This window comes from Protopterus annectens, chromosome 16.part0 (genome assembly GCF_019279795.1).
Source record: "Protopterus annectens isolate FY-2018-M chromosome 16.part0, PAN1.0, whole genome shotgun sequence".
NCBI classification, from domain to species: domain Eukaryota; kingdom Metazoa; phylum Chordata; order Ceratodontiformes; family Protopteridae; genus Protopterus; species Protopterus annectens.
The window spans coordinates 310,686,175-310,713,587 of NC_056750.1; the positions used below are offsets into that span (position 1 = coordinate 310,686,175).

Consider the following 27,413-nt stretch of genomic DNA (forward strand, 5'->3'; position numbering starts at 1 on the left):
TACATCTCTAATACCCAAGTTCTTTATTACACATCAGTTTGACTTTATGTGGCATAATGTTCCATGAATAAATTTCCATGAGAATAATATCCAATATAATGAAAGATTAGTTGTTTTGAAGACATTGGGTGGCCGTGGTGGTGCAGCAGTTAGCTTTGCCACCTCACAGCAAGAGGTTCTCCGGTTCAATCCTCAGCTAGAGTGCCTTCTGTGTGGAGTCTGCATGTCCTCCCTGTGGTTGCATGGGTTTCCTCCGGGTGCTCTGGTTTCCTCCCACATTCCAAAGACATGCTGTAGATGGATTGAACACTCTAAAATTGGCCCTAGGCATGAGTTTGTGCATGTGTGTGCCTTCTGTAGAAGGTTGGGCACCGGGCTGGCAACCCGACACTGTAAAACTCCGCTGCCAATCATGAGCAGACAGATGATCTGCTGTGGTGACCCCTAACTGGGAAAAGCCAAAAGAAGAAGAAGAAGTTTTGAAGACATTAACATTATTTCATTTCTTCCTCACTTGGAGAATATTTATTTATTAATCTAAAAAACTCCAGTAACTTTCTTTGTAATATAGTTTCATGCTTTTAACTATTTCATATACTTTAGATCAATATCCCCTTTCCCACTATACTATGATTTAATAAACTAATTAAAATTCTATAAATCTAAGGACTGTTTTTCTTGTTGATGGTTGCATTAACTCAATCTTTTGATTAATACATTTTCTAAAAATGTGCGTCAAGCCACATTTTTTTATTTAAAAATTATTCATGATAAAACCAGCAGTATGTACTTTACCATTTTTCATGAATTGATGTCTAAATATCAACTTTCTCTTTAATTTTTATCATTTTTGATAAGTTAAATGTACTAATACTATCTTGTGTGTAGGTTGTAGAAAAAGTACAAATAACCATGATTTATATTCTAGATTTTAATATATAATTTTTAAATATGTCTAACATATTAGTAATATAATAGGAGCATGTTGGCTATTTTTATATCCTGAAAAATATTCTCTTAACCAATGAACATTATTACTTAATATTTTATTACATTGTGCTGTTATCAAATGATTCAAATTCTGTCAAACATTTTCTTGTGTCTTTTTCCACTTAGCAGAGTAATTAGAATAACATTATTTTAACAATTGGCAATAGAGCACATACCTCCAGATCCAGATCAGGGTAGACCAATACCTCCAGCTATCCAGTATCTTATATGGTGATTTAAAGCCAATCTAGGTTATTTAGGAAACCCAAGAAAGTTTAGAATCAAGGATTTAAAGTGTTTTATACATTCTGTAGGTAATAGAAGAGATATAGATTGCATTATATGTAATATTTTGGAAGAATAATCATTTTAATTAAAAACAGCCTGACTTCCATTGTAAAACAGAGCTTATTCATTTGTTAATACATTTTATGGTATCTAAAATATTAGTATAATGAATTTTTATTATGTCTTTAATATTATCTTTATTATTACATTCCTCCAGAACAGATAATACATAGTCCAAATGAACTGGTGTCATTCTTATGATAACATAAAAAGAATAAATACAATAATACACTATGTAAATATTACAAAGGGGATTTGACTTTAGTGAGCATGGATATTAATAGTGCATTTTATTCATTTCAAGTGGGACTATTTATTATCTGTTCTGGAGGAATATAATTTTCCAAATTTTATACAGCTTATCAATCTTCTTTATTATGAAAAATCTCATGCTTATATAAAAATTGGTTTATATACTACCAAATTAACTGAAATTACTAAAGATGGTAAAGAAAGATGTCCTTTATCACAATTATTTGCTTTAGTCATGAAACCAGTTTGATCCTTATTTAGTAACATGGGGAGAAATTGTTTAATTTTATTTGCATGTATTGCCATAAATATTTTATGATCAATGTTTAGTAATGAAATTGGTGTATAGGAAAAATGTTTGTTGTATCTTTATCAGTTTTTACAATAGGGAAATTATAGTGTATTTCCAAGATGGTGGAACATTTAATAATCTTTTAACTAATGTATATACTTTTAGCAACACTTCTAAAGCTTCTTTAGGCATTGATTTATATAATTCTGGTACAATACCGTAATTTCCAGGAACTCCATTAAGTTTTAGTTTGTTAATTTGAATTTTGAGTTCAGACATTAAAACAGATTTATCAGTTACTTTTATTTGACTTTACAGTAGATTTTTAAACATGTTTCTTTCTGAAAGATTTTATTGTATTTTGGGTCTATTGTTGAATTATATTGATTAATTTTGTTATAATGAATTTTGAATGCTTCTGATATATACTCTACTTCTGTAACTTTTTACTACTTAGATTATAAACCCTTTTAATATGATTAGATGTAATAATCATTTTCAACCTAATTGCTAATTTATGCATGTTTTTAGTATTGGAGAAATAAGAATTCATTTTAGTCTGCTATAGATTTATCATGGTTTTATGATGTAAAATTTCTAAATAATTTTATTTGACCTATCAAGCTCTTCTGTCAGGTTTTTATTACTTTTTGTATATCTAATTTTAGGTTATCTACCTTTACTGTAAGTCTGTCAATTCATTATTCCATTGTTTTTCTTATTTACATACCAGTATATAATTTTATCATATAGTATATTTTTAAGGAATCCCATATAAATATCTCTGCTATACTTTCTACACTATACTTAAAAAAAGTATGAATTTCTTTATTAAAATCATTAAACTCTTGTAAGTTATATATGCAGGTATTTTCAATAGGAATATTACTATTAGCATTTATCATGACTTCAAATGTAATTGCATTATGATCTGATAATGGACATGAAACTACCCTAACCTTACCTAATTTTGTTGTTATATCATTTGAGACATGCACTCTATCTATTCTAACCATATATTTCCTTTGATTGTTGTCATTTTCTTTCCTTCATTTGTCTCTCATCACTTTCCCTGCAGTCTCTTTTACTGTCTTGGCATATGATTTTTTTGTATGGCAGTCCTCTTTCAAAATAGCTTCTGATTCCTCCAATTGAATTTTATTCATGATCTCAACCCATAAAACATATTTTCTTTTCTCCTGCTCGCTATGTAACAACAACTCAACCCAAATATCTTCCCTCAACCCTCCCAACTGGATGGTTATAATAACATATCCATCATTATTTTGAGCATTTGCTTCCAGTGAAATAAACAAATTCTACTAAAACAGCTTCTCAGAATCTTGTAGAGCTTCAGACACTGCACCAGCATTCATATCTGTGCTATCCACCATCTTGGACCTCATTCAGTACTGTTCTGCAGCTATCACTGCACTAGGAATAGAACAGGCACTCTCCTAATGAGTAAGGGAAGTCCCCTGATGCCACAGTCAATTTCTCCTAGCAGTTTAAATGCAACCTCAGGTCTTCCCTGAAAAGATGCCACTAGCCTGGTGAGACTGACCTTGTCAACAAAAATGATAACTAAATATTTCATCCAGTGATATAGCTTCCTTGGTTGTTCCAAAATATGATGTTAAGTGTCCCAAATTATTATATTATATTCCCTTTTTTTAGAGACTCCCGTTACTACTAGCATACAGTTTAATGTGCTAAATCTAGTCTTTGAAGTTACTCTTGACGCACTGTAATATTTACATGTTGCTTTTTGTTTTGTTTTAATTGTAAGTTTTTAAGATAGCATTTTATTCTCAGTAATCAATTTTCTTATTTTGTAATATATAATTTATACCTATTCCAGATCCTGATTTGGATAAAGGATAACAACTGTACTATAGCAACCCAATTACTTTAAGTCATTTGTTAAATTAAACAAAAGTTCCCAAAACTCTGTTTAGGTTCTTGCCAATATCAGAAAACACTTTCTGTCACTCAAAAAAAAAATACACATAAATATATAAATAATAACAAAATGCCCATAGTTATCTAGAGTTTACATTAAGCCGGTATCCAAGGAACTGCATAAATCAATGATTGCAAAAGAGACTGTGAAAAAGAGGTAAGATGCCATCACATTCTGGGGCTGTGTGGGATGACACCGTTTCAGAAAGAAAACAAAATTATGTCAGAATGGTGCTTCTTCCATGTTATTTGGGGAAGAACAATTAAAAAATAATGCTTTACAAATATATAGAATGGTACAGTGGTTTTAGTACTACATGGGCAATAGTTTATTAGTTTATCCCTATGTAGGAAAAGGCTTAGTTGACTACAGTTTTTCACATTTATAAATGTGCTCATGTAATTTAAAATTGTCTGTTTAGCATTCATTTTGGACAGATGTTCAGTTAGTATCCATGTGCATAATTTGCAACAAGTATATAGTAGGGGTATTTTAACACAGGCCACTCATATGACAGGTTATGCCAGTTTGCTGAAAGAAATGAAGCAGCAGAGGGCAAGGCTGTTGTTGCCTGTACTTCTATTGATGGCTGACTTCCTCCCCAGAAGAGACAGTTCTCAACATAAATTATCATAACAAATCATAGACATTAAGAAACTGACCTATGTAGGACACAACCTGGGATGTTATCAGATCCCATAGATGCTGTGTTTTTGGCCTTAGAGAGGGCATTTATGACCTGCTCTTTAGAGATACAAGGTAGAGGATCCATGGTAGGGATGTTATGGGGTACATGTGATGGGGACAGTAGAGTGAAGTTTTCACAGAACCTGTCAGCTAACAGATTAACTATGTCCACAGGCTCAGGATATGTGGTATAATTAACTACCAATTTGGCACAAATCTGGGCCTTTCCTTTTAGGTTACAGATGTAACTAAAGAATGCCTTATGATTATCCTTAGTTGAGGAAGCTAATTTGGATTCATAGCTTGCTTTGGAGAACTTCACAAGAAGTCTTATTTGCTTGTTTAAGCTGAGGAGACAGTGTTTCCAGTTTAGGGCTCGCTCCCTTTTACTCTCAGCAATTTTTCCCCTTATTGTAAAGCCTGTTAATGGCAGTTGTCCACCAGGCAGGTTTGCTCTTCCTTAAGGAGCTTGTTTTGGTCTTATAATTTATGGTCTAGTCAGTGCAGTTATACAGGTGTTTGTATAAAGCACTGGTGTAGAACTCAGCATAGTTTGCCAGTTCCATCTGAGGGGGTGGTGCAGTTTAGCTATTTATACCATCCTGTAAGAGGTTATACTCTGCTTTGGAGAAGTTTTTTTTTAGTTTAGTTGCAGCTGGGGGATGGTCAGGTGTGATATTTCGAATGAGACTGATTTGTGGTCAGACCTCACTAGGGAAGATTTCACAGTGGGGGTGCTACAGTGGTCCTCCATATTGGTAGGCACCAGATCAAGGTTGCTGGCACCACTTGTGGGGATGTCAACCAGCAGGTCCAGGGCATTGGAGTTAACAAAGTATCGAGAAAATAATATAAAAGGAAAGAAAGTATTTGTGGTATGTACAGTTTTTGGTCATAGGATGTGAAGGAGAGCAAGACATGAGTCAAATAAGGGCAGGGAGAGAGAGAAAAGAGAGAAACATATACACTATGAGGAAGAGAAACAAGGGGGATGTGTTTAGCCATCTTCTACTCAGGTTAAAAGTGGTGCAGGCAATACTACTAGAGTTTGAGGACATATTTACTGGTAAGTCAGGGTTCACCCACTTGGTGGACACTATAGGCACAGGGCTTAAGTGGCCCATCAGAGAGACCTCTTTTAATGTGCCTGAGTGAGTTAAGCAAATCCTGAAACTATAGAAGACTGGATCTGTGGCCAGTCCATGAGTCCAATAGTTTACTTCTGTTTTAACATATCTTACGTCAAGCTATAAGCTAATAAACAAACACTTTTATTTTTAGTACATGGCAATAGCAAATACATATGATAACTAATCTAGAAAATTCTTAAGTCCAAGACGCCACTCAGTGGAGGGAGGGGTGGGATGATAGATGAGGGAGTCAACTGGTGAGCCCCACCAAAATGGTCCAGATTAGGCCCCACAGTTTGGGTGGTTCGACTGGGCTTAGTAGCTCCTTTTCAGCTGAGGCCTGGGAAGAAAAGCTCCACATATAAGAGAAATATAATACAATGTTATATATACAAACTATCATTGAGTGGATACAATCAGTCATAGTTATAAATTGTTTACAATTTTACAAGAACAAAAAAACTGCAAGTAATATGCATTACTCACATTAGTCACAATATATTCACATGAGAGAAAAAAACTTGTGGGACTGAAACGAATAAGAACCTACTGGATTAATACAGAAAAATCATCTCATATTCAGAAATTCAGAACAGCTATGGGATGCTACAAAAGTAATTGTACAGTTTGAAAAATGTAGTTATGAGTATTAAGAGAGTCTGTGACATTGGGATTTAGGGCTGTGGATGAGATGAAGAGGAAAAAGCAGAGATGGAAATAGTTGAGGTATGGTGATGGTGAAGTGATACTCATATTAGCTTGGGGTTGTGCAGTTACAAAGGCCAACTCTGATAGCTAACATATGTGCAATGCCAGGCCAGTGAGATTTTAGCATCATTTAATGTTCACCAGTTTAGCAACATTAAACTATTTTGACATTTTATGTCTTAATTCCTTGAGTAACTGATCCAGTTGATGAGTAGCAGTGAGGCTTTACTCACTTTTAGCAGAAGAATCTCAAGTAAAATAAATGTCTGCAGTTTGCTGAAGCCTGGTCTAAACTGATGAATAGCATTTTGTCATTGAAGCATACCCATATGAAAGGAAAACTTATCCACATACCAGAAGGCACATGTGCAGTAAACATGAACTAAATTAAGTACAAGCTTTCCACTTGGAATGTGAGTTAACCGTGGCATTATTTACAATGTTTGTTTAGTGGGTAAATAAATCAGCACTTTATAGAGACAGAGAAACAGGTTCTAGTTTAAGTTTCTGTAGTAAGGAACACAAGTATAACTCATATCAGATGACAGTTTTTTACCACTATGTAAACTGTGTGCAGCATCTTATTCATCCTTGCATCTGCACATGTTTTTGCCAATGTCTCTGGTTTCTACATCAAAAACCTGGTGATTGGGGTGTGGGTGGATGGGTGGGTGAGTGTGTGTGTGTGTGTGTGTGTGTGTGTGTGTGTGTGTGTGTACGTGTATGTATCAGTGTGGCTGAATCCTGCAGTGGACTGATATCCCATTGAGGATGAATTCTTTGCCTTACACGTATTTCTTGCCAGAATAGACTTAAGCTTTGCCATTTTCATAATGATAAAATGGGTATGATAAAATGAATGAATAAATTAATGGTTGCAGTTAATTCATTTAAAACTGTTATAAATGTAATTACAATAAACATTCATCAAACAGGTCTATTATGACATACACATCTTATAGATATAACTTACTTTAATATATTGAAACATAACATGATGTAATCTAATGTAGGTGGAAGATGAAGGCAACTAAAATTAACAAAAGCTGGGGAAATGCTGTCTGGTACATGAATAAGTCTAAATCTTCCCTGTATGAAGCTTGCTAGTTTTGACTGCTCCTTTGTCAGTAATGGCAGTAGAAAAACAGGAGAAATTACATCATATTCTTTTTTTTTTAAACTTTCTTTTTATTAATTTTCATAAATCATGAACTTCTTACATCATGCAATAATTATACATAGACATAACACTAAATATTAAAACTATATACAAAAGATGCTCATAACATTATACTATTCTGTTTGACATCATTACATTTTATCTAATAACTTTTTTAGTTTCATCCAGGATAACTTTCTATGTGTCATTCTTGTCGTTCTAGAAGGAAGAATTAAAAGTTCTCTATTACATACTGTTTTGGCCAATAATATAAATTCAGCAAAAGATACAATTGCTTTGGTTTTCCAGTTTAAAGTGATGACTTTTCTTGCTATAGCCAAAAGAGACCAGAGAAGATGCACTTGTGATTTTGGTATACAATCTGGCACTGGAGCATTAAACAACAAAAGTGCATCTGTTATTATACACTTGTCAGTCCATAATGCCTTTATAAAATCTCTAAATTTCTGCCAGAATGGGACAATCACTCTGCATTCAACGAACATGTGTACCCAATCAGCACATAGACTCTCATCACATCTCCAACAATTATGACTAGTTTTATTTGACATTATAGCAATTCTCTGTGGGGTAAAGAAACTCCTGTGTAAAAACTTCCATGTAAATACTTTCCAATATGGAGATGATGTTGTATGATTGATTGACCTGAGTGTTACTAATTTATCCTTTTCAGAAAAATTAAATCTGTTCATACTTTCTATATAACTCCATAAAGAGTCTTCAGGCTGTTTTAAGTCAGCTCTTAATGTCTTATAAATCTTAGATAAAGAGAACCCCATGCTAAATTGTGATGCATTTAATTCACATAAAAGAAAGATTATTTTAGGCTGTAATAAAATATTAGTCACTTGGCTCATTTTAAATTCCTTTATTAGATGTTCCCTAAAATTTGAATATTTAACCAGTTTTATCTTGATTTGTGTTATACCTTGCTAAAAGGCTTATAGTGTCATGAATATTATTTGTACTTAGGAATTGATGTGAATAATTTAGTCCATTGCTTTTCATTTCCATTATTTTATTCATATTAAAAGAGTCTAGACAATTTTTCGTGTGTGCTATTGGGAATATTAATATAGAAAAATGTCTTGTTATGCAGTTACTATTTATAATTTTTCTAAAATTGTTTAGCATATAGCTAACACAATGTGATAACTTCTCATGTTTATTTTCTTTATATACTGAGTCCATTACTACTAAAAAATTGTTATTTTCAGTAAAAATGTCATTGTTTATTGTTTCATCGACATTAGATAATAAAATATTCATGTGTAGATATTTCCAGCTTGAAGTATACTTGTCACTTAACCACTTGCTTATGATGTGAATTATAACTTATTCAGCATAGAGTTCTGTTTGGAAATATAATTCCACCTTTTTCCCAATCTCTATTGTGCCAATCATACTTTATTCTTGTTTTTTGTGGGAACCATAAAAACTTAATTAGAAGTGAGTTGAGCTGTTTTATTATTTTTTTTTTTGAGGGCTAATAATTAGTGTTTGAATAAGAAATAAAATTTTAGGAAGAATACACATTTTTATTAATGTTAGCTTTTTTTCAGAAGGAAAGAACATTTTATTCCATTTGTTTATATATTCTTTGATTATACCTAACAAATTTCTATAATTAACTTGTACAATTTCTTTCCAGTTAGGTTTTATATATATAAATATATTTTATAATTAAATATATAATTATATTTTATATATATAGAGCCCCTCACTATCACTCTTCAAGAGGAACCTTGATGAGTGGATGGGTAACAGAAAGTTCACACTGGGGATCACACCAACAGCACTACTAGATAGGGGCCAAGGGTACTAGCTGCTAGTACAAGGGTCTAGGAAACTACTAAAAGGGCAGTGAATACCGCACAATGTGGCTGGGCTAATATATGCCTTCGGGCCGATAGCCCAGTACCAACCTATGAACCTATATTCCTAGATATTTAAGAATGTTATTCCCCCAACTAAAATTACTGTGTTTTCTCCATTCAGAACTTACTTTTTTATTTACCAATAATGTTTCAGATTTAGTGCTATTGAATTTTAGACCTGAAAGTTTCTCAAAATGTCCTATAGCTATTGTAATATGCCTTATTGAAGAGTCTAAATTTCCTATGGTTAATATTATATTGTCAGCAAATAATTGTATATTAGAAGCATACTTTGAATTAACAATAAAGCTATTTATGTTGTTATTATTTCTTATGTAATTTGCAAACGGTTTTACTAACAATGCAAATAACAAAGGTGACAGAGGACAACCTTGCTTAGTTCCTTTTAGTATTTGAATTTTGTTAGATAAAAAGGTCCCAATTTTAATATATGACAAAGAGTATTTATATAAGCTATTTATTAGTTCTATGAAATCTGTGGAGAAATTAAATGTTTCCAAGACTTTAAATAGGTATGACCAAGATAAAGAACCAAATGCCTTCTCTATGTCTACACTAATAATTGATAATTATTTTTTCTTTCTATTTGCAACATCTATTAAGGTTAAAAGACTGATGACATTGTCCTGAACTTTCCTATTCAAAATACACCCATTTGATCATCTGCTATTATTTTGGGGATGAATTAGTTCAATCTTTTAGTAATTATGGAGGTAAAAATTTTATAATCTACATTTAGCAGAGATATAGGTCAATATGATGACACTAATTTAGGGTCTTTATCTTGCTTTAGAATGGGAGATATTATAGCATACTTCCATGAAGAAAAGATATTTTTATTTTTCCTAAATTATTCAAAAGCTGCCTCTAAAGTCTTTAATGTGTCTTCTGGAAACAACTTATATATTTCTCCTATAATCCCATCTAATCCAGGTGCCTTATTGTTTTTAAGATTACGAAAGCATTCTTTAATTTCTTTTAATATTATTGGTTTGAATAAATTAGCATTTTGTTCCTTTGTTACTCTTTTGTTGATATTTTCATTCAAAAAATTACACTTAAGCATATCGTCTGCAGAGTCACTATTTGTATTATTTACCTTCTCATAATATACTCTGAAGACCTCCAGAATTTCTTTGTGTTCCATTACATGTCTTGTTTTAACTCCTGTATTATCAGTGATTTCTTTTATATGACTTGGTCTAGCTAAATTGTTTGCTTTGACTGCCAACCAATGTACATTTTTGGGGTTCACTGAATAGGACTGAATTTTGAATTTTTCTAGATTTATTGCCACTTTATGATTTACTATTTCTGCATATATAGTATTTAATGTTTTAAGTTCAGAATTAGTTTTTATGTCCTTGGTGCTTAAACTTTTCTTTATTTCGTCTATTTTTAGTTGTATTTGTGTTAATTCATTTTCCCATTGTTTTCTTTTGTTTAGATACCAATTTTTGATCTTACCATATAAATAAGATTTTAGTGAATCCCAAAGTATAACCTTTGAAGTTTCATTATTAGCATTGATGTCTAAAAAATATTTTATTTCACCAAGAAGCCACTCTTTAAATCCATTAAGTGGAGTAATGTAGACAGGTAACCTTTGCCACATTATTAAGTCTTTAGGCATGATATTTACCTTAAAAAATAAGGCATTATGATCTGACAATGGGCATGAACTATTTTACCTTAGAAAATATATTGTTAGTAACTAGTACTTTATCAATTGTTGTTTGTGTACCATACCTATATGAATAATGGGTGTATTCTAACGAGTGTGTTTCTTTTAAATCATATATATCCCTAAGACATAATACATTAATAAAATTCTTTAACTTTATAGCTGCAGGAGAAATTCTAAATTTATCATTTTTGGTAGTATCTTTTTCAGTGAGAAGGCAATTGAAATCTCCTGCGTGTATTATTTCTCCTTTGGATTTGGAAATTGTTAACTCCAAATGATTCCTTGCTGTAGCTGCTCCAAAACCAGGTATCCAGTAAGAATTTACAAGAGTTACATATATTTTGTTTATCTCCAGAACTGCCAGGCATAGCATGCCATTCTTGTCTGAGTAAGTATCAATGACTTTAGGCATTAGTAATGTTTTTCTCCATAGTGTCATTGTGCCTCTTCTCTTGGTTTGGTAGTGGGATTCTACAAGGACCATATAACAATTAAAAGATAATGTATCTATGTTCCTGTTGACAATATGTGTTTCCTGTAAAAAACCTATATCTACTTTATTCAGTTTCAAATATCTAACTGTACTCCCTCTTTTGACAGGATTATTAAGGCCATTGACATTTAAAGACATACATTTATAAGAGAACATTTAGAATGATACATATATGTCTATTGAATTTAGTTTTGAGCAAGTAAATAGAAATGAATAAGAAAATCATAACATATATAACTATATACAAAACTAAACATGGAAACCTAATTTCCTGTCTTAATGAAAGCATCATCTTAGCCACCACCACTAACAGTCTTACAACCAATCAACCTTTATATTGCTGCTTCTGCCCTCTAATATTTAGGTATACAGTTAAACATATTCAATATTATGTAACATTATGTTTGGATATTGAAGCGCAAAACATCTCAAGACATATGATAGAATATTAAGTATTTTACAAATTACAAATAAAATAGTCATGCAAAAAATATTCATGTTTGACAAACAGGATTATGCTCTCATAAACCAGCATATGTAATCTTGACTTCAAAAGCAATATAAGAAATCAGAGTCTTTCGTTAAGATGAAAAAAGATATTATTTTTCTAATACAGATTAAACTATGAATAAAGAGTGAACATCCAGTTTAATTATATGATTTGAAATGATACTGCATATTAAATATATATTTATATATTTAAGGCATAGAAACCCTCTCCATTTTTCTTCTATCGCCCATTTTCCTCTTGACTATTCCTTCTATACATTTGTTTATGGGCTATATATGTATGGTCTAAGCAAAGTATGACCAATATTTTGAAATCTGTAATATTAAACTATTATGAGCATTTTAAGCTTATTTAAATGTGGTAGACGTACTTTATTCAAACACCCTTCTCCGTTTCATTTATCCCCTTTTGTTCCAATAATAAGCCCTTTATACAACTCTCTAATATTGATATTTCAAAAATGTATTCATTCAAGTCCTCATTGTTGTCAATATCACTGCTAGTAGCAAGAGAATAAATCAACATTGCTTATATTAGTTATTAATTATAAGATAACATCTTCAATATAATGCTCAGATAGTACAAGTGTTTGCTGCTTTGAAGTAACTGGATATGTGTTATTCCCAAAACAGTTTTGTGTTTTGTTTATTCAACACTTATTGTTGTATTAAGCACTTGCTTAAAATCCATTATTAGTACTATGTGGGCTATGCAATCAACTTACTTTACCGCATCCTTCTATATTTTAGGAATGCCTAAATACAAAGTACCCTTGAAAATAATACACAAATTTCTATTATCCAAATAACATTCCTAATGTATCAGCGCTCACATGAAAAAGATATGTTTAAAATAGGATTTTTGGGGTGAGATATATAACACATATATGAAGGAACTCTCAGATATGATTCTCCAAAACTGACTTATGAAGAAATACCAATAATGTTCTCTTTACAGTTTCTTTTTTATTTAAAACATTTAGATGTTCATATATCAGGTAACTATATTTACCTCGGCTTATTAACATGCGACAATATTACACCTTCCCCCTTTTTCCTTTTTTATTTATTTTTTTTTAAATCTATCTGTAACTTATAAAGGGATGCTCTATTTTAATGTTTTTCAACTTTCCCTTCAGTCAGCTGTATTTATCTTGCATTAAATATCTGGTGAAGCTGCACTGTAACTAAAGCATCTGTGTGATGTATAGAGAAATGCTAATTTTCTCTTCATGTGTAATTTACTCTTCATTTGTAAGTTATTTTATTTCTACATACAATTAACCAGAATTCACCTTATAACTAAACATGTATCTCACACTGTCAATAAGTTTAGAGAACAAAGCAATTCAAAACAATGCTAGGAAGCATGAGTGATAATTGTGCCTTGAATACTGAATTTAACTACAACAGTTTCCAACATTTATGTTATTACATCTAGTCTCCGGCATCAAGAGGAACTAGTAAACATTCATTTTGTTAGGAAATTATAAACTTACAGTCAAGAAACTACTTTGAAGAGTATTTTGAATGTCTCAGCATCAAAAACTTCCTTGCTGCATCTTTATCGCCTGTCGCAGTTGTTTCTTATGTGCGACCGGGGCTCAAAGTACAATTACTTCATCACTAGAAGTTTTTACAAAGAGCGCCAGTCTCAAAACCACAGATCAATGAATAGCTCATGATTTAGTTCTCTTGAGGCTTTGCATTCAAAAATGAACTGCATGCACGAGGCAGGTATGACATTTTTTGGTTATTTTTGGCTTTCCTAGCTTTCATGCGCTCGTGGGTTACAAAAATGCATGTAAAATAGAAAAAGCAAGTTAAACAGGGAAGCACTATGCAGCTATTAATTTTTTTTTTAAAACCACAGACCGCACTTCTTTTGAAGCACTCTCTCTCCCCAGAACATCCATCATAATTACTTTAATACCTACAAAGAAAATGTATTCAATCTAAAGCCCACTAAGCTTCCTGACAGACTGTATAAGCACCCACAACCCCCGTTCAGCATTTAAAGCTACTGCCACTCTATTTAATGTATTAAGGTTACAGAACAAAGACACATAAACTATTTTTAAACAACAGTTTAATATTATTCTGATGATACTCAGCACACCACTACTTTAAAATATAACATTAAATCACGATCTTGTAAGATTATGACTAGATCTTATGTGCTTATAAGCCTTTTGTTTTTATTTATATTATAATCTATATAGGGATAAAAAACTTCATAATGGAGGAAGGAAAAATGGCAGAAAGTAATTATCTATATAATAATAAGAGTAATTACTATAAAAGAGGAAGAAGGGTTAGTTATATATAGTTGTAAATATTTATTTTAAAATCTTACCTCATATTTGCACTATTTATCCTACTCCAAGGGAAAATAACCTCAGGAAATTAGAAGCTTATGTTTTACTTCCCTTTAAGTTTTTTTGTAGACTTATCATTTGCTGTTATTTTGCCATTAGTAGCTTGTCTCTTTAGGCTTGGAGTAGAAAGTTCCATATCTTCAATTCTGTCTAGTAAATTATGTTTTTTGACAAATTATGTTGCTTCTTCAATATTATTAAAGATTTTTTGACCATCTGGAAGTGTGACTTTTAATCTAGCAGGGAAGAGTATTTGAGCTTTTATTGCAGCTTTCTTAAGATCTTTAATGAGGGGAATACAAGCTTTCCTATTTGCCATTGTCACAGATGTATAGTCATTATCAAATCTAATAACTCTTCCATTTTCTTGAATGGGGCTCTTCATCCAGGCAGTTTTTAACAGCAGATCTTTATCCTGTGTTGACTAAAACTTAACTCTGATGGATTTATTTATTTATTTTTATTTTACATTTGTTAACCGGGGGTGTCTGACTGAGCCGAAAAGGCCCTTTTTCAGCAGAGGCCCGGGGAGAAAAGCTCCACAAAGAAAAATTACAGATCTTGCTGAAGTTGGATTTTTTGGTATAGAAGGATTTGATAAAGACCTATGCGCCCTTTCAATTCCGTAAGAAAGTTACTCCGGGAGGTTTAGCACTTTAGGCAACCAATTATTCAAGAAAATAATTATATTATTTCCCTGTGTCTTTTCAGGAACTCCATAAATTCTAATGTTGTTGACCTTGACTCCAAATATTCCACTTATTCAGTTAATAAGTTGTTTTGCTTCAATAAGAAACTTATTTGACTGTCACTCTCTATCTGCCTTCCATCTATGTCATTTAGAGATTCTTCTATGTTGGTTATTTGATCCAAGTGCTTTGAAATAATTTCCTTTAAATCTTGAATTTGCTTTCTACTCTCTTTTTTTCATATTTTCCATAATGTTTTCTAGATTGTCCATTTTAGTAGAAAGGTCCTGTATACTTGTAATTATGGTATGCAGTTCTTTTTTCATAGAACTGTCTTGAGCTGAAGACTTTGGATGACTCATATTTCAAGTATCTGTATACAGCTGCTAATATTTTGACAGGAATTTTGTGAGAAATTTCACTGAAAATTTTTACTTTTTCTTCCTCAGGTAATCCACAACAATGAAAAGAATATTTGTAAGTAGTTTTTTGCAATGTATTTCAAAAAATTCCAAATAAATCCTGTCAGAAATAAAACTTAGACAGAGTAACAAAAAACTGCTGCACTCACTCTGACATCTTAGCCATGCCCCCATGATATCATATTTTGGTGCATTGTAGGAACAGGCAGCTTAGGTGAAAACAATTATGCTGAGATGTCTGTACCTTGTAATCAGTTTTGGAAAGAACAAGGTTTTCAAGATGCCACACAAGAATTCTTTCTATTATAAGAGAGGCACTGTTACTCATGAGTTAACCACACAGACCCAGATACTGATGTAACATGTATATTATACCATGACCCCCCCATTAATATTCCAAAACGTGCACGCTGATTGGCCAGCGTGCATGTTGTAAATCGACTTATACTAATGGAAAATGGTCCGGTCGCCCAGACTTTTTCCATTAGTATAAGTCTTTTTTAAAACACTGTCTCGCTATGTTAAAGGAGTTTAACATAGCGACAGGTTAAAAAAACGGAGATCTCCGTTGCTTTTTAAAGCTGTCTCGCTATGTTAAACTCCTTTAACATAGCGACACAGTGTAAAAAGCAACGGAGATCTTGCTTTCTCCATTGCTTTTTAAACCTGTCTCGCTATGTTAAATGGGTTTAACATAGCGAGACAGCTTTAAAATAAGCAACGGAGATCACTGTTGCTTATTTTAAAGCTGTCTCGCTATGTTAAACCCATTTAGCATAGTGAAACAGTTTGTAAAAAGCAACGGAGATCTTGCTTTCTCCGTTGCTTTTTTCAAAACTGTCTCGCTATGTTAAATAGGTTTAAGATAGCAAGACAGCTTTAAAATAAGCAACGGAGATTTTCCATTGCTTTTTTTAAAGCTGTCTCGCTATGTTAAACCCATTTAACATAGCAAAACAGTAAAAAGCAATGGAGATCTTGCTTTCTCCATTGCTTTTGCCCACAGCTCTGATGTACTGCGTAAACATGCGCAGTACATCAGAACTTCCGCGGAATGCCAGACAGCTGCGGAAGGGCAGCAAGGAGGCATTATACAATGCCATTATTTAAGAAAAGTAATTATTTTTTTCTTAAATAATGTCATTGTATAATAGCAATAACTCACTTCTGGATGTGGGTAATGCTGGATTTACCCACAGTTGGCTTTGTTTGGTCCCTCGGGCTTCACACTCGGGACCAAACCACGCCAACTGTGGGTAAATCCAGCATTACCCACTCCCAGGCATGGGTTATTGCTATAACAGTATAAGGTTTCAGCAAACTCAGTTTAGAGGAGCTTGTATAAGTTTATGACAAACACTTGTGCTTCTTATTAAAGAAAGGTATTTCTCCTATGGCAGTGTAATGGACGGCTTTGAAGAAGAGGCTATTAAATGTATTTGGTCCCTTTGTGTTTCAGAATACTGTTGGTATAATCACAGATAAAATCAAGTAATGATTTGGAAGACCTCAGTGTTGCAATGGCATCTCTTTTATCCAAAATATTAAGTACTGAGAGAGCCGATACAGCAGACAACAATATACTGCTGTTTTCTGGGCACTCCATTTCCAGCATTACCTTCTGCTGAGTAAGCAATGTATGTGCAGGTCACTATGTGCAATGTGTCATGAATATGTGTGTGTGGCTGCCATATAACACTATATATATATATATATATATATATATATATATATAAAAAACAAAGCAGGTATCATAAAATGAATGAATGAACACCTATTATTTTCATAGTGCATTCTTTTACGTAGGTAAAACAACACCTACCCCCCCTGTTTGTTTTCATTCTTTCTGTTTTCTGCTTTGCAGCTCTTTCTTAACATACAGATTGTTTTATTCCATTCTACCACTGTATTCTATAAAATATTTTTACATCTTGTATTCCATACCACTCATTTAAATAGCTCACAAATAACTTGTCTTTTTTTCAGTTCTTCTATGAACATGCTCACTCTCCTAAAAATAAATATTTAGGGTTAATTTAAGGAAAGTGTACTCACTCATTTTTTTCTACAAGTGTTTGTCAAACATAAGAAATGGGGAGAAATGTACCTGTTTCTTTTCTTAAACAGTTACTACTTGCATAAAACATTCCTTCTATTTTTACTTAAAACCTGCTTTTATGCTTATATATTCATATGTAATTACAATTAACAGACTGAATGTTCATTCGTATTCTTTTCTCATTTAAACTTCTTAATTATTAATCTAAACTTCAACAACTTTTCCCCAAATAAACCCTCCCTATTTCCTATTCTAACTGCATTCCCATCTTCTTATCCTTCAAATCCCTGTACCTTTTATATTTCTGAGAGAGTTCTCCCACAGTTCTTCACTCTAACACCTCTTCTCCTACTTGCAGACTTAACATCCTGCCGACATCCATTACCTTAACAGTTCCAACAAAACTCTCATATTGTGTCCGCCAAGGAAAATACCTTTGAACCTCATCTCTGAATCAAACCTTAATTAGCATTCATATATACTACTCTTCAAGTAAAATGATCCAAAGTAACAGCCATTCACTCATAAATTATGTCCTAAACATAAAATCAAATCAAACAAAAATGCCTCTCTGTATACCATCTCACCACCATAACTATAAAACCTAGCAGTGACAGCCACCCAAACCCAAATCCAACTTAGTATATTTGTGCACCAGACTGCATTTCTTCAACAACTTCTTTATTGCTACCAATTCATCCATAATCCCACCCACACTAACCTACTAAGTATTTGTAACAAACTCCTTGAAGTGCTTGCATGGATACCACTACACATGCCAGATATCTAATATGCCACAGAAACCTAGCCCTGGAAGAAAACATCAATTATCTTTATGGGTAAACCTTTAAAGAAATGCATCAATTCAGTGGGACTGATAGACATGTATTATTGGCTGAGACTCCCTCAAATATCATATACATGTTTTCTTACAGGTTCTCTAGAACAGGTAGATGGTTTATTACCAGTTAACTTGCATATTTAATTAGAAGGCTAACCTACTGGCTGATTTTTCTGTGTCAGATCATGCCCCAATTCTACTGGAATGTTCAGTGGATCAAAGAAAGCATAGAAAGATAGTGGAAACTTAACATATTTTCCTGCAGGGGTCTAACTTTTAAAAGTAAATATAATAAGTGGCTTAGATGGTGGGAGGCCTTGTGATTAATCAGTAGGGTTCCTATTTTTCATCAATGTGAGAATGTCATATCATCTCTCAGAATTTCTTAATGCATAAACAAGTGTGATAATTTCACAGATGACGTCTGAATTAAGATCTCCTCAAAGGGTGGTTCTTGAAGACCATGCATGTTCAGCTGTTGACCCTACAACAGTTCACTCAGAGACAATAAAGATGATTATTAATAAAATTACCGACATTCTTGATTTTAAAATATAACAATCTAAGAATGCCCTGAAGTTGAAGTAATTTGATAACCCTACCAAAGTATAAAATTTCTTAGCCTTATATCTTTGTCCCTAAACAACTGACAGATTAATCTCAAATATTATTGATCCAGTTACTGGGGAAATCATCACTTTAGCAACAGACATACTTAAGCAGGTTTTTCCTATACTGTTGTTCTTTATACAAAAATGCCCCTTATATGGTGTCTTGAAATACAGAATTCCACAGTTTTTTTTTGTTTCAACACAACTATTCTCTCTTCCCAATGACTACAATGGCTTTCATAACATTGGATGAAGTAGAACAGACCCTCATTAAACTTTCTGCAGTAAAAATGCCTGGACCTTTGAAATTTATAAGTGGGGATCTCACAAGTTTGCTCCAAAATGTAGCAAAATTAGCTAATACAATTTCTAGTGGTGGACTTCTGCTTTCTTGGTAACAGGCAGTTATATTCATAGCACTCAAACTTAACAAGGACCACTCACAGACAGTCTCTTTTTGACAAGTATCAGACCTGAATCATAATTGCAAACTTGTAGCCAGGATTCCTGCCTGTAGATGCTCTGGACTGTAATTGCAGAGTGGAGCAAGACTAGGACGGGATTGCAGAGTGGAACGGACAGAAGCTGCTGGTATCAGAGTGAGTACACTGGACTGTATTGCAGAATGATGAGTGTGTGTGTGTGTGTGTGTGTGTGTGTAAATGCCCCCAGCAGGATGCATCTAGTGGCTAGAGGTACTCAGGCTCAAACCCAGTACCTTGGGTACAGGTAAAAAGAGTCTAAAGTCCCTAGCCACCATCACTTGTGAATTTATGCCTCACATATTTGTTCTGTTCCTCTGGTAAAACAAAACCTTTTATTCTAGCAAGTTTCTAAGGTTATAAAATCAGTATTTGAAATGTGTCCTTATTTTGGGGCTGTATTGCCCCATTATTGGCTTTGTTCTGTATTTTTGTGCTAAGAGGTTGAGAGCTATGGTGAGAACTGAATTCACTAAATGATATGATAGCCATTTAAGTTGGTCTTCCTGTCTTTTAAGAAACTGCATGGTTTAACGTAGTGGTATCTTGCTCTGACTGCAGTGCACATGGTTTTGGGTTAAAGACTTAGCAGTGAAATGCATGGTGGTAACATAACATTTTATGCAAACAACTTTCCAAAATTATACACGCAATGTTTAAAATGTATCCCTGGTTTTTGGCCTCTTGCCCCCCCCCCCAATTGAAAATAAGTTCAAGAAGCTGTGCAACATACCTATGGCTTACACTCTGCTGTGATTCTGTATTTATATATTGTGTGTAGAAGTCAACTGTTATCATGGAAATGTTCTGAATAGGGCAGTTTTGTCATTATTGGTGCATGCATTTTGCTTCATTGCCTACTGGAAAAATGTTTAAACAATAAATTTAAAATGCAGTTGTGTGTGGAAGTAGACCTTTATGATGGACATATTCTGAATAGGGCAGTGTTGTCATTATTGGTTAATGCATTTTTGTTTCATTGCCTACCTTTAAAAATGTTTAAACAATAAATTTAAAATGCGCTCTAACTTAAGTCTAACAACTGTTGCTGTATTATACAAGTAATATAATTTAATACAATCAGGAAGGTGAATCAAGGAATGCACACATGTATGCATGGCCCTAAGAATGTGTTTGAAGACAGCCCAGAGGAAAGTGTGAAAGGCTCAAAATCATGGGCAAATTTTAAGCTTTACTCTTGTTACCAAAGCAATGGATGAAGGTAAAACAGTTCACACCACATTACCTTGCCCTGGCCAAGCCTTTTGACACAATCCCCTACTCAGGTGTAGTACAATAGATGAATAATGTAGGAGCAAACACTGACATCGATCACCAGCTGCATTGCCAACTTGGCTTACAGGATGCAGGAGATCAAAACAGGGGAAGAGGCCAGTCACTAATGGAGTCCCCCAGGGTTCGGTGCTGAGACTTTTTCTGTTTGGCATATACATCTCAAAAGTAAAAGGAAATAACAAAGAACTTTGGCCAGCTAAGTTTGAGATGACTGCAAGCTAGGAGAAATTATTGAATCCCCAAATGACTTAACCATCATGCAGGAAGGTTTGTCCCAAATAATAACTGGTGTCAAAATCATGACAATGCCCTCTGAGAACTGATCTAATTGTTTGACATTTGGGAACTTGTGTGTACAGTGACCTAACTTTTGAACAACATGCGCCCAGAGTCATAAGAAAGCCTTTCTATATTGCACAGCTTATAAACAAATTGATTGTGACTAGATCTAGAGATGTTGTTGTCCCCCTTTACAAAGCTCTCATTATGTCAATCATTTTGTATAATGCTCACTTTGGCATGTATCTGTGCAGCCCCATGCAACAATTGGAATACCTTCAGAGATACCTTACTAAAAGGATACAAGTCCTAAACAATAGGTCTTGCATGGACTACCTCAAAGATTTATTACTATACTCAGTATCCTACAGAGTGCTTAGAGGTAACATGTCTGGCATACAGAGCATCCTCTGACATAATACAAATGGACCTACTGAACATCAGCAAGTCAAATGGCATCAGAAATACTCAGTCTAGGTATCTGAACTGAATGTTGTGGAGAGATGGATATATATCACAGAGGCTACCACTGCTCTGGAACAGACTATCCATAAAAATAAAGCAACGCTCATCCATACATATTCAAATGCAACCTGGATCTAAGGATGGGTAATAGAAATGTACTCCAGGATTTCCCCTCATGCCACTAATGGATAGAGGCAATTCCTAAATGCTGCATCCGTTACATGGCCCCCTCCAATTATCTGTTATATGATCACAGTTGTTCTCACTAGGGCTAATATACAATTATCAGCCATGGGGATAGCTAAGACCAATCAGAAAATGTTAATTCAAGCACCAAAAAGGAATTGGCTAATCTTAAAATGCCCTCCAAGTGAACCTATGTTGTGGTAGCAAATAGTTACAAAAAAATTACTCTTTTTAGTTCACTAAGTGCCCCTGTCACCCCCCCCCCCTCAGTCTTTAACAGCTTCCGGTGCCTATGTTTGTATGGGCTAGTGGTAAACATGGAATATCTATAAACATCCTCTCACTCCCATATTCATTGGATGGCCTGAGTTTACCCACCCTTGAGACATATTTATCAGCAGTCCATTGGACTTTAAGATTGCAAAAGAATTGTTCTGTCAGTCTTGGGAGGATGAGCAAATCTATGCAATTGTTTTAAAAAATGGCTTCCAAACATAAATGCAATCCATTCTAGGATAACAGATGATATTGTAACATTGTTCATATAAATGTTAGATAGAAATAATCTTGGGAGATGGAAAAAAGTTCTCTTACCTCCAGAAAAATTTCCCTTTCACCTCCCACATCATGATAAGGATTTTTAGGCAGTGTAACCATTTAAAATACTGGAGTCAGCTTTTATTAGATGGAAATATCATCCTCAGTAATCAGGCATCATGCAGTCACTGACTTTGACTCTGGTAAAAATTTGTACTCTTATCTAGAGAGGGAGGCACATAGACAATATAGTAAGATGGGGGCAAATTTAACGGCTTCCCTTAATTTCTTGGTTACTAGCAAACAGATGCTGAACAGCTGAAGAGGAGACAGATCAGTAACCCATAAAAGTTTTTGATTGCAGATGCCTTAAATGTTATTTACAAATACAGGATAATCTGAGAAACAGAGCTTAACATATTCAATAGGGAAGGATAGAAAGAATGTTCATTATTATATATATTATATATATATATATACAACAAAGTCCAGCAACATCCCCTTTTGACTGGCAACAATTTTACTAAATATGTCATCTGATTGTCAGAGATGTGGCAGTTAAGAGATAGGCAATTGGTTGCATATCTTTTGGGGTAGCCTTGGAATCTCCCCATTTTAAAGAGACCTGCAAAATAGGATAGATGTCACAAGGAAGATAGTTGAGAATTTCACTTCTGAATTGTTTTAGTTCGGTAATTTAGTGGACTCTACCCTAAACAAGGTAGAACATGCAACACTTACCATGATGTCAAATGCAAAAAAAAAGGATTACAGAAAAATGGAAGCAGAGACTTGCCCTGACATTACAAGACTTAATCATTTTAACAAAGAACTAACAGCTTGAGCTGAGGTGCCATACACTTTCTCAAGATCTCATTGCATTCTTAAAATGGCAATTACTGGTGGAATGGCTGAGATGAAAGAGGCAACATTTGCAGTTAATAGTAGGAAGTCAGGTATTTATATACATACAATTTATATCCTGTTTCCTCTTACTTGTTTATATTTATCCTTAATGAATGTGAAGGGGAAAATTATAGGTTTCTTTTAGTTAATCACAAATTTACTGTAGTGGCATTGTACTAATGTATTGGTTATAGTAACTATATATATCAAGCCATTAATGTTATGCATTTAGTATAATCTGTTTTATCTTCATCTTCTAATGTTGTTAGTGTTAATGTTGATGTTTATTCTATTAGTTTTTACATGGTTAAAAAAAAAAAAAAAAAACGATAATGCTGGCTGTATGTGAGATGGTAAGTGCGTAGAATGGCAACAAGAGTACAGGAGCACATGAACTTTGTCCTCCATGTCATCTCATAATCAGATGTTAAGGTCACAAGTATTCTTGCTACTGTCCTAATGGTATTTCGTAGGCCATCATTTACAGCTATTATCAGTGGATGCATTCCTTGACAAAATATGTGATGTATATTTTTTCCTAAGCTGCAACTGTATATTATCTGTTGTTTCTAGGTCATATACAACTGACTTGGGATTGTTTAAAGTACGATTTTCAATATTTCACAGTGCCATTACAAATAATATATAAGACATTCGGTTTATGTTATTAGCATTCTGATTATTATTTGAAGGTACAACCCTAAGACGAATGAGTGGCATTATGACGGTGCTCCCCTGAATGAAGGAAGAAGCAACATGGCAGCAGCTGTTCTGGATGGATACCTGTATTCAGTGGGGGGGCACAATGGCATATCTACCCTCAGCACAGTAGAAAGGTAGTATAAAGTTATGTTATGTTTTCTTCCATGGGATAAGCATTGTGAAAGTTATTCTTAAAATGCTATCATTCTGCAAATCTTCCACTAATTAATTTAATTAAAGTGAAAGTTGTTATAGTCAAGTGAATTTCCATAGTCCACCTATTATTGTCAGGAATGATTTTGCTGAAGTAGAATACAATCCTTTTGTAAGCACTTGTAAATATCAGATGGTCCAAATAGATTTTAGCTGTATAGTAAGCACAGCAAAATATGTATTACTGCTCTTTAAACAGCTACGTGGAGGTTTGCCTATAAATAGTTTGTTTTCCTTTTTCCCCCTTTCTACTTCATTGATAAATTTTATACAGCTTTATTAATGGAAAGGTTATGTGTTAATTCATGATGAAAGTGTCTCCTGTGATAGGGCATAGGAAGTGCTAGGGTGCCACATAATATAATGAAGCAAGGGTAATGTTGGGCAGAGCTGACAAAGCGTTAACATTACTTACAGAACTGGATCACAGGCAACAGCTGAACGAAATGACATGGCAGAATGGGATTCTGTATCTGCAGGGATGCTACAGATTCACTTTATCTCAGTACTATTTTCCGTCGTCTGGGTTTTGTTGGCAATCCGTGGATGGTGGCTTCAGAGTGAGAACTGGGTTTTCTTACTGCAGTAACCTAAGGAGGTCTAGCAAATACACTTGTCTGGGTGAGACCAAGGCTGTCATCTAGTACCAGGCTTTCATGGAGTTCAGTGTGTGTGATCTGTCAGTATTCCAAAAGATTTAGAGAAACAGCGCAGGCAAACAGTGGACTTTGGGCATCCATTTCACATAGTAAAATGATTTATCATGATTTATCATGCGCAATGAAATAATCAACCAGTGGAAAAGTGTATGTTCCTCTTCTCTTATTGCAACATAACTCTGTAAATTAAGGTGGTATCTCCTTAAGTTCCAAGTAGGCTACTGGACTAAGGCACTGCATGTGGACTTATGTGGGACTGAAACATAGTGGAAGACCCACAGAGTCCAGGTAATCCTGTTTTCTGGATCTGACAAAACCAGTATCCTTTAGGCTAAGTTTCATGGGGACAGTGCCTTCCCAATTAATTACTGATTGTTCATTGTCCAGCAGAATTCATGGAGGGTGAAGATCCATTTCACACCAGTCTGCTATTTCAAACAGTTGACTGAAAAGGCTGTGTAGGAGTCTTCAATCTTACCCCACATTAGGGACTAGTGCCACTGTGGGGCTGCTTTTACCTGTCTCATGTCATGCATAAGTTGTGCACAGCTGCTTGTACAGGGCTACATGGTCTAGAAATGGCTCATATAAACCATGCTAATGAGCATCTCATATTATGCAGATGTTCTTTGTGATTGGGATCACCACTGTTTTTCCCAGGTGGCTGTGTTCTCTGACAACCGTGAGATTCCTCAGTGGCAACCCTCAGGGGACTAGGAGTGAACTTCCAGCTCTCTCTTACTCACTCACTCACTCACCCACCCACAAATCCCTGGAATCTGTGAGCATTACACACATATGACTGCCTACTTCAGTTTCCTCACAATGGGCAGGCACTGTACTACTCGGCTCCTGTGCACTCTGTGCCAGTGATGGACTTTATTCAAATTTCATGTGCAACAATACTGAATTGAAAGGCACAGGTGTAAGACTCTTGTTGCGAACCATACATTTAATGAACAACTCACTCCCTGCTTTAGTCTCTGTCATGTTCCTTCCACTTTATCCATTTCTTTGCTTGTGTAAACAAAATATAAAAAACATGTTTTGCAGGGGGACTTGTTCCCTGTATCCCCCATCTCATAAAATATACCAACTCTAAGATCACACAATACTGGGGAAAGGGCATATTCCCAAACTCTTGTATTATACCAGTCCCACACAAAAGATCCAAACGGCCCACATTTAAACATCATTGTTCTTTATTTTCATGCTCTGAGTTTTTCTCTGGGAGTAAGCAGATAATACTGTCAATGCTTTTTGTTGACTTTTTAGGTTAACATTATTCCCATTGAGTTTCATCTGATTTTATATCTATATTATATCTATCTATATATATATTTCAAAAATTGTGTGTGTGTGTGTGTATATATATATATATATATATATATATATATATATATATATATAGGAGCACGTTATAATCTCGAAATACTGAAATGTCGAAATTCAATATCTCGAGACTATAAAGCCGAATGTTGAAAATAGCGAAAGTTCATAATCATAAATTTGAATATCTCAAATTTTTCGGTTATGGACTTACGCTACATTGTTTCCGGGTTTGTGTGTTGATGGTGCACGGTGCCGTGTGTAGATCTAGGTGTTATGAAAGGTAAGTGAGTGTTTTGTAAGGGTTTTGAGTGGTTTTGTGAGGGAATTAGAGTGTATGTGAGTGTGCTGATATGTTTGATGTGTGTGTGAGGGACTGGAGAATGTGCTTGTGTGAGTTTACTGTTTCTTGTTTGCGCAATCTGGGAGTTAGTATATATATGTGGGGGGGTGTAGGGGGTGAGTTGTTTATGTGTATAGTTTTGTTTATTTATTTTGTGATTGTGGCAACTTAGGTTGGATGTTTCTCATACCCCAGGTCTTAATGGCATGTTGTCCATTACTTGCCTTTTGAAACTTAAAAGGCTGAATAAGTAGTTTACAGATGATATTCCCATGTGTTTTTGCAAAATTCATTATAATTATTTTTGGTCATGAACACCACTGGAATAATTCAAATTTAACTAGCAGTTCGATAGGCCATATCAATTCTTTCATTTCAATTATTATATATATTTTTAATATAATTTCAACATATATTTCTCCTAAACCAGCAACATTGTACGTTTCTGCAGCCTCGTGTGGCAGGGCTCACTTGCTTAGGTTCGTTCCTAGTTTTGGTCTTTTTTGCTTCACAGTAACATTGGTCCCTTATTATTATTCTCTAAAAGGCCACTAGGTAGCATAGTGTCAGACTTGGGACAGGGTCATGGTTTATTACTGTCTCTCCTGGTTGGGTCATATACCAGGGCTAGGAATGGAATTTATACAGCCATTTGGTAGGAGTTATATTGTATGATTTATTTTTATATTGTACATATTTTGGTTGCATGGTCTTTAAGTCGAGGCATGAATTGCACTTATTTATCATGAATATGTTATTTTTATATTTTTTTATATTTTTCTTTATTCTTAAAACATATTTTGATATATCAGTTATGTAGGGATTTAGTATTTATTGATTCACATATTTGTGTTGATTTTTAGAGTGTCGTCAGCTGA

At 34.1% G+C, this 27,413-nt stretch overlaps 1 protein-coding gene across 1 annotated transcript in view; it reads left to right on the forward strand.

Moving 5' to 3' along the window:
* The window catches only part of LOC122790972 (kelch-like protein 20), a 155,220-nt gene that overhangs the window by 24,495 nt on the left and 103,312 nt on the right, over window positions 1–27,413 (forward strand). Inside the window, exon 4 of the mRNA XM_044058696.1 lies at window positions 23,982–24,125. Within this exon, the coding sequence (XP_043914631.1) occupies window positions 23,982–24,125 (144 nt within the window). The remainder of the gene's footprint in view (window positions 1–23,981; window positions 24,126–27,413) is intronic.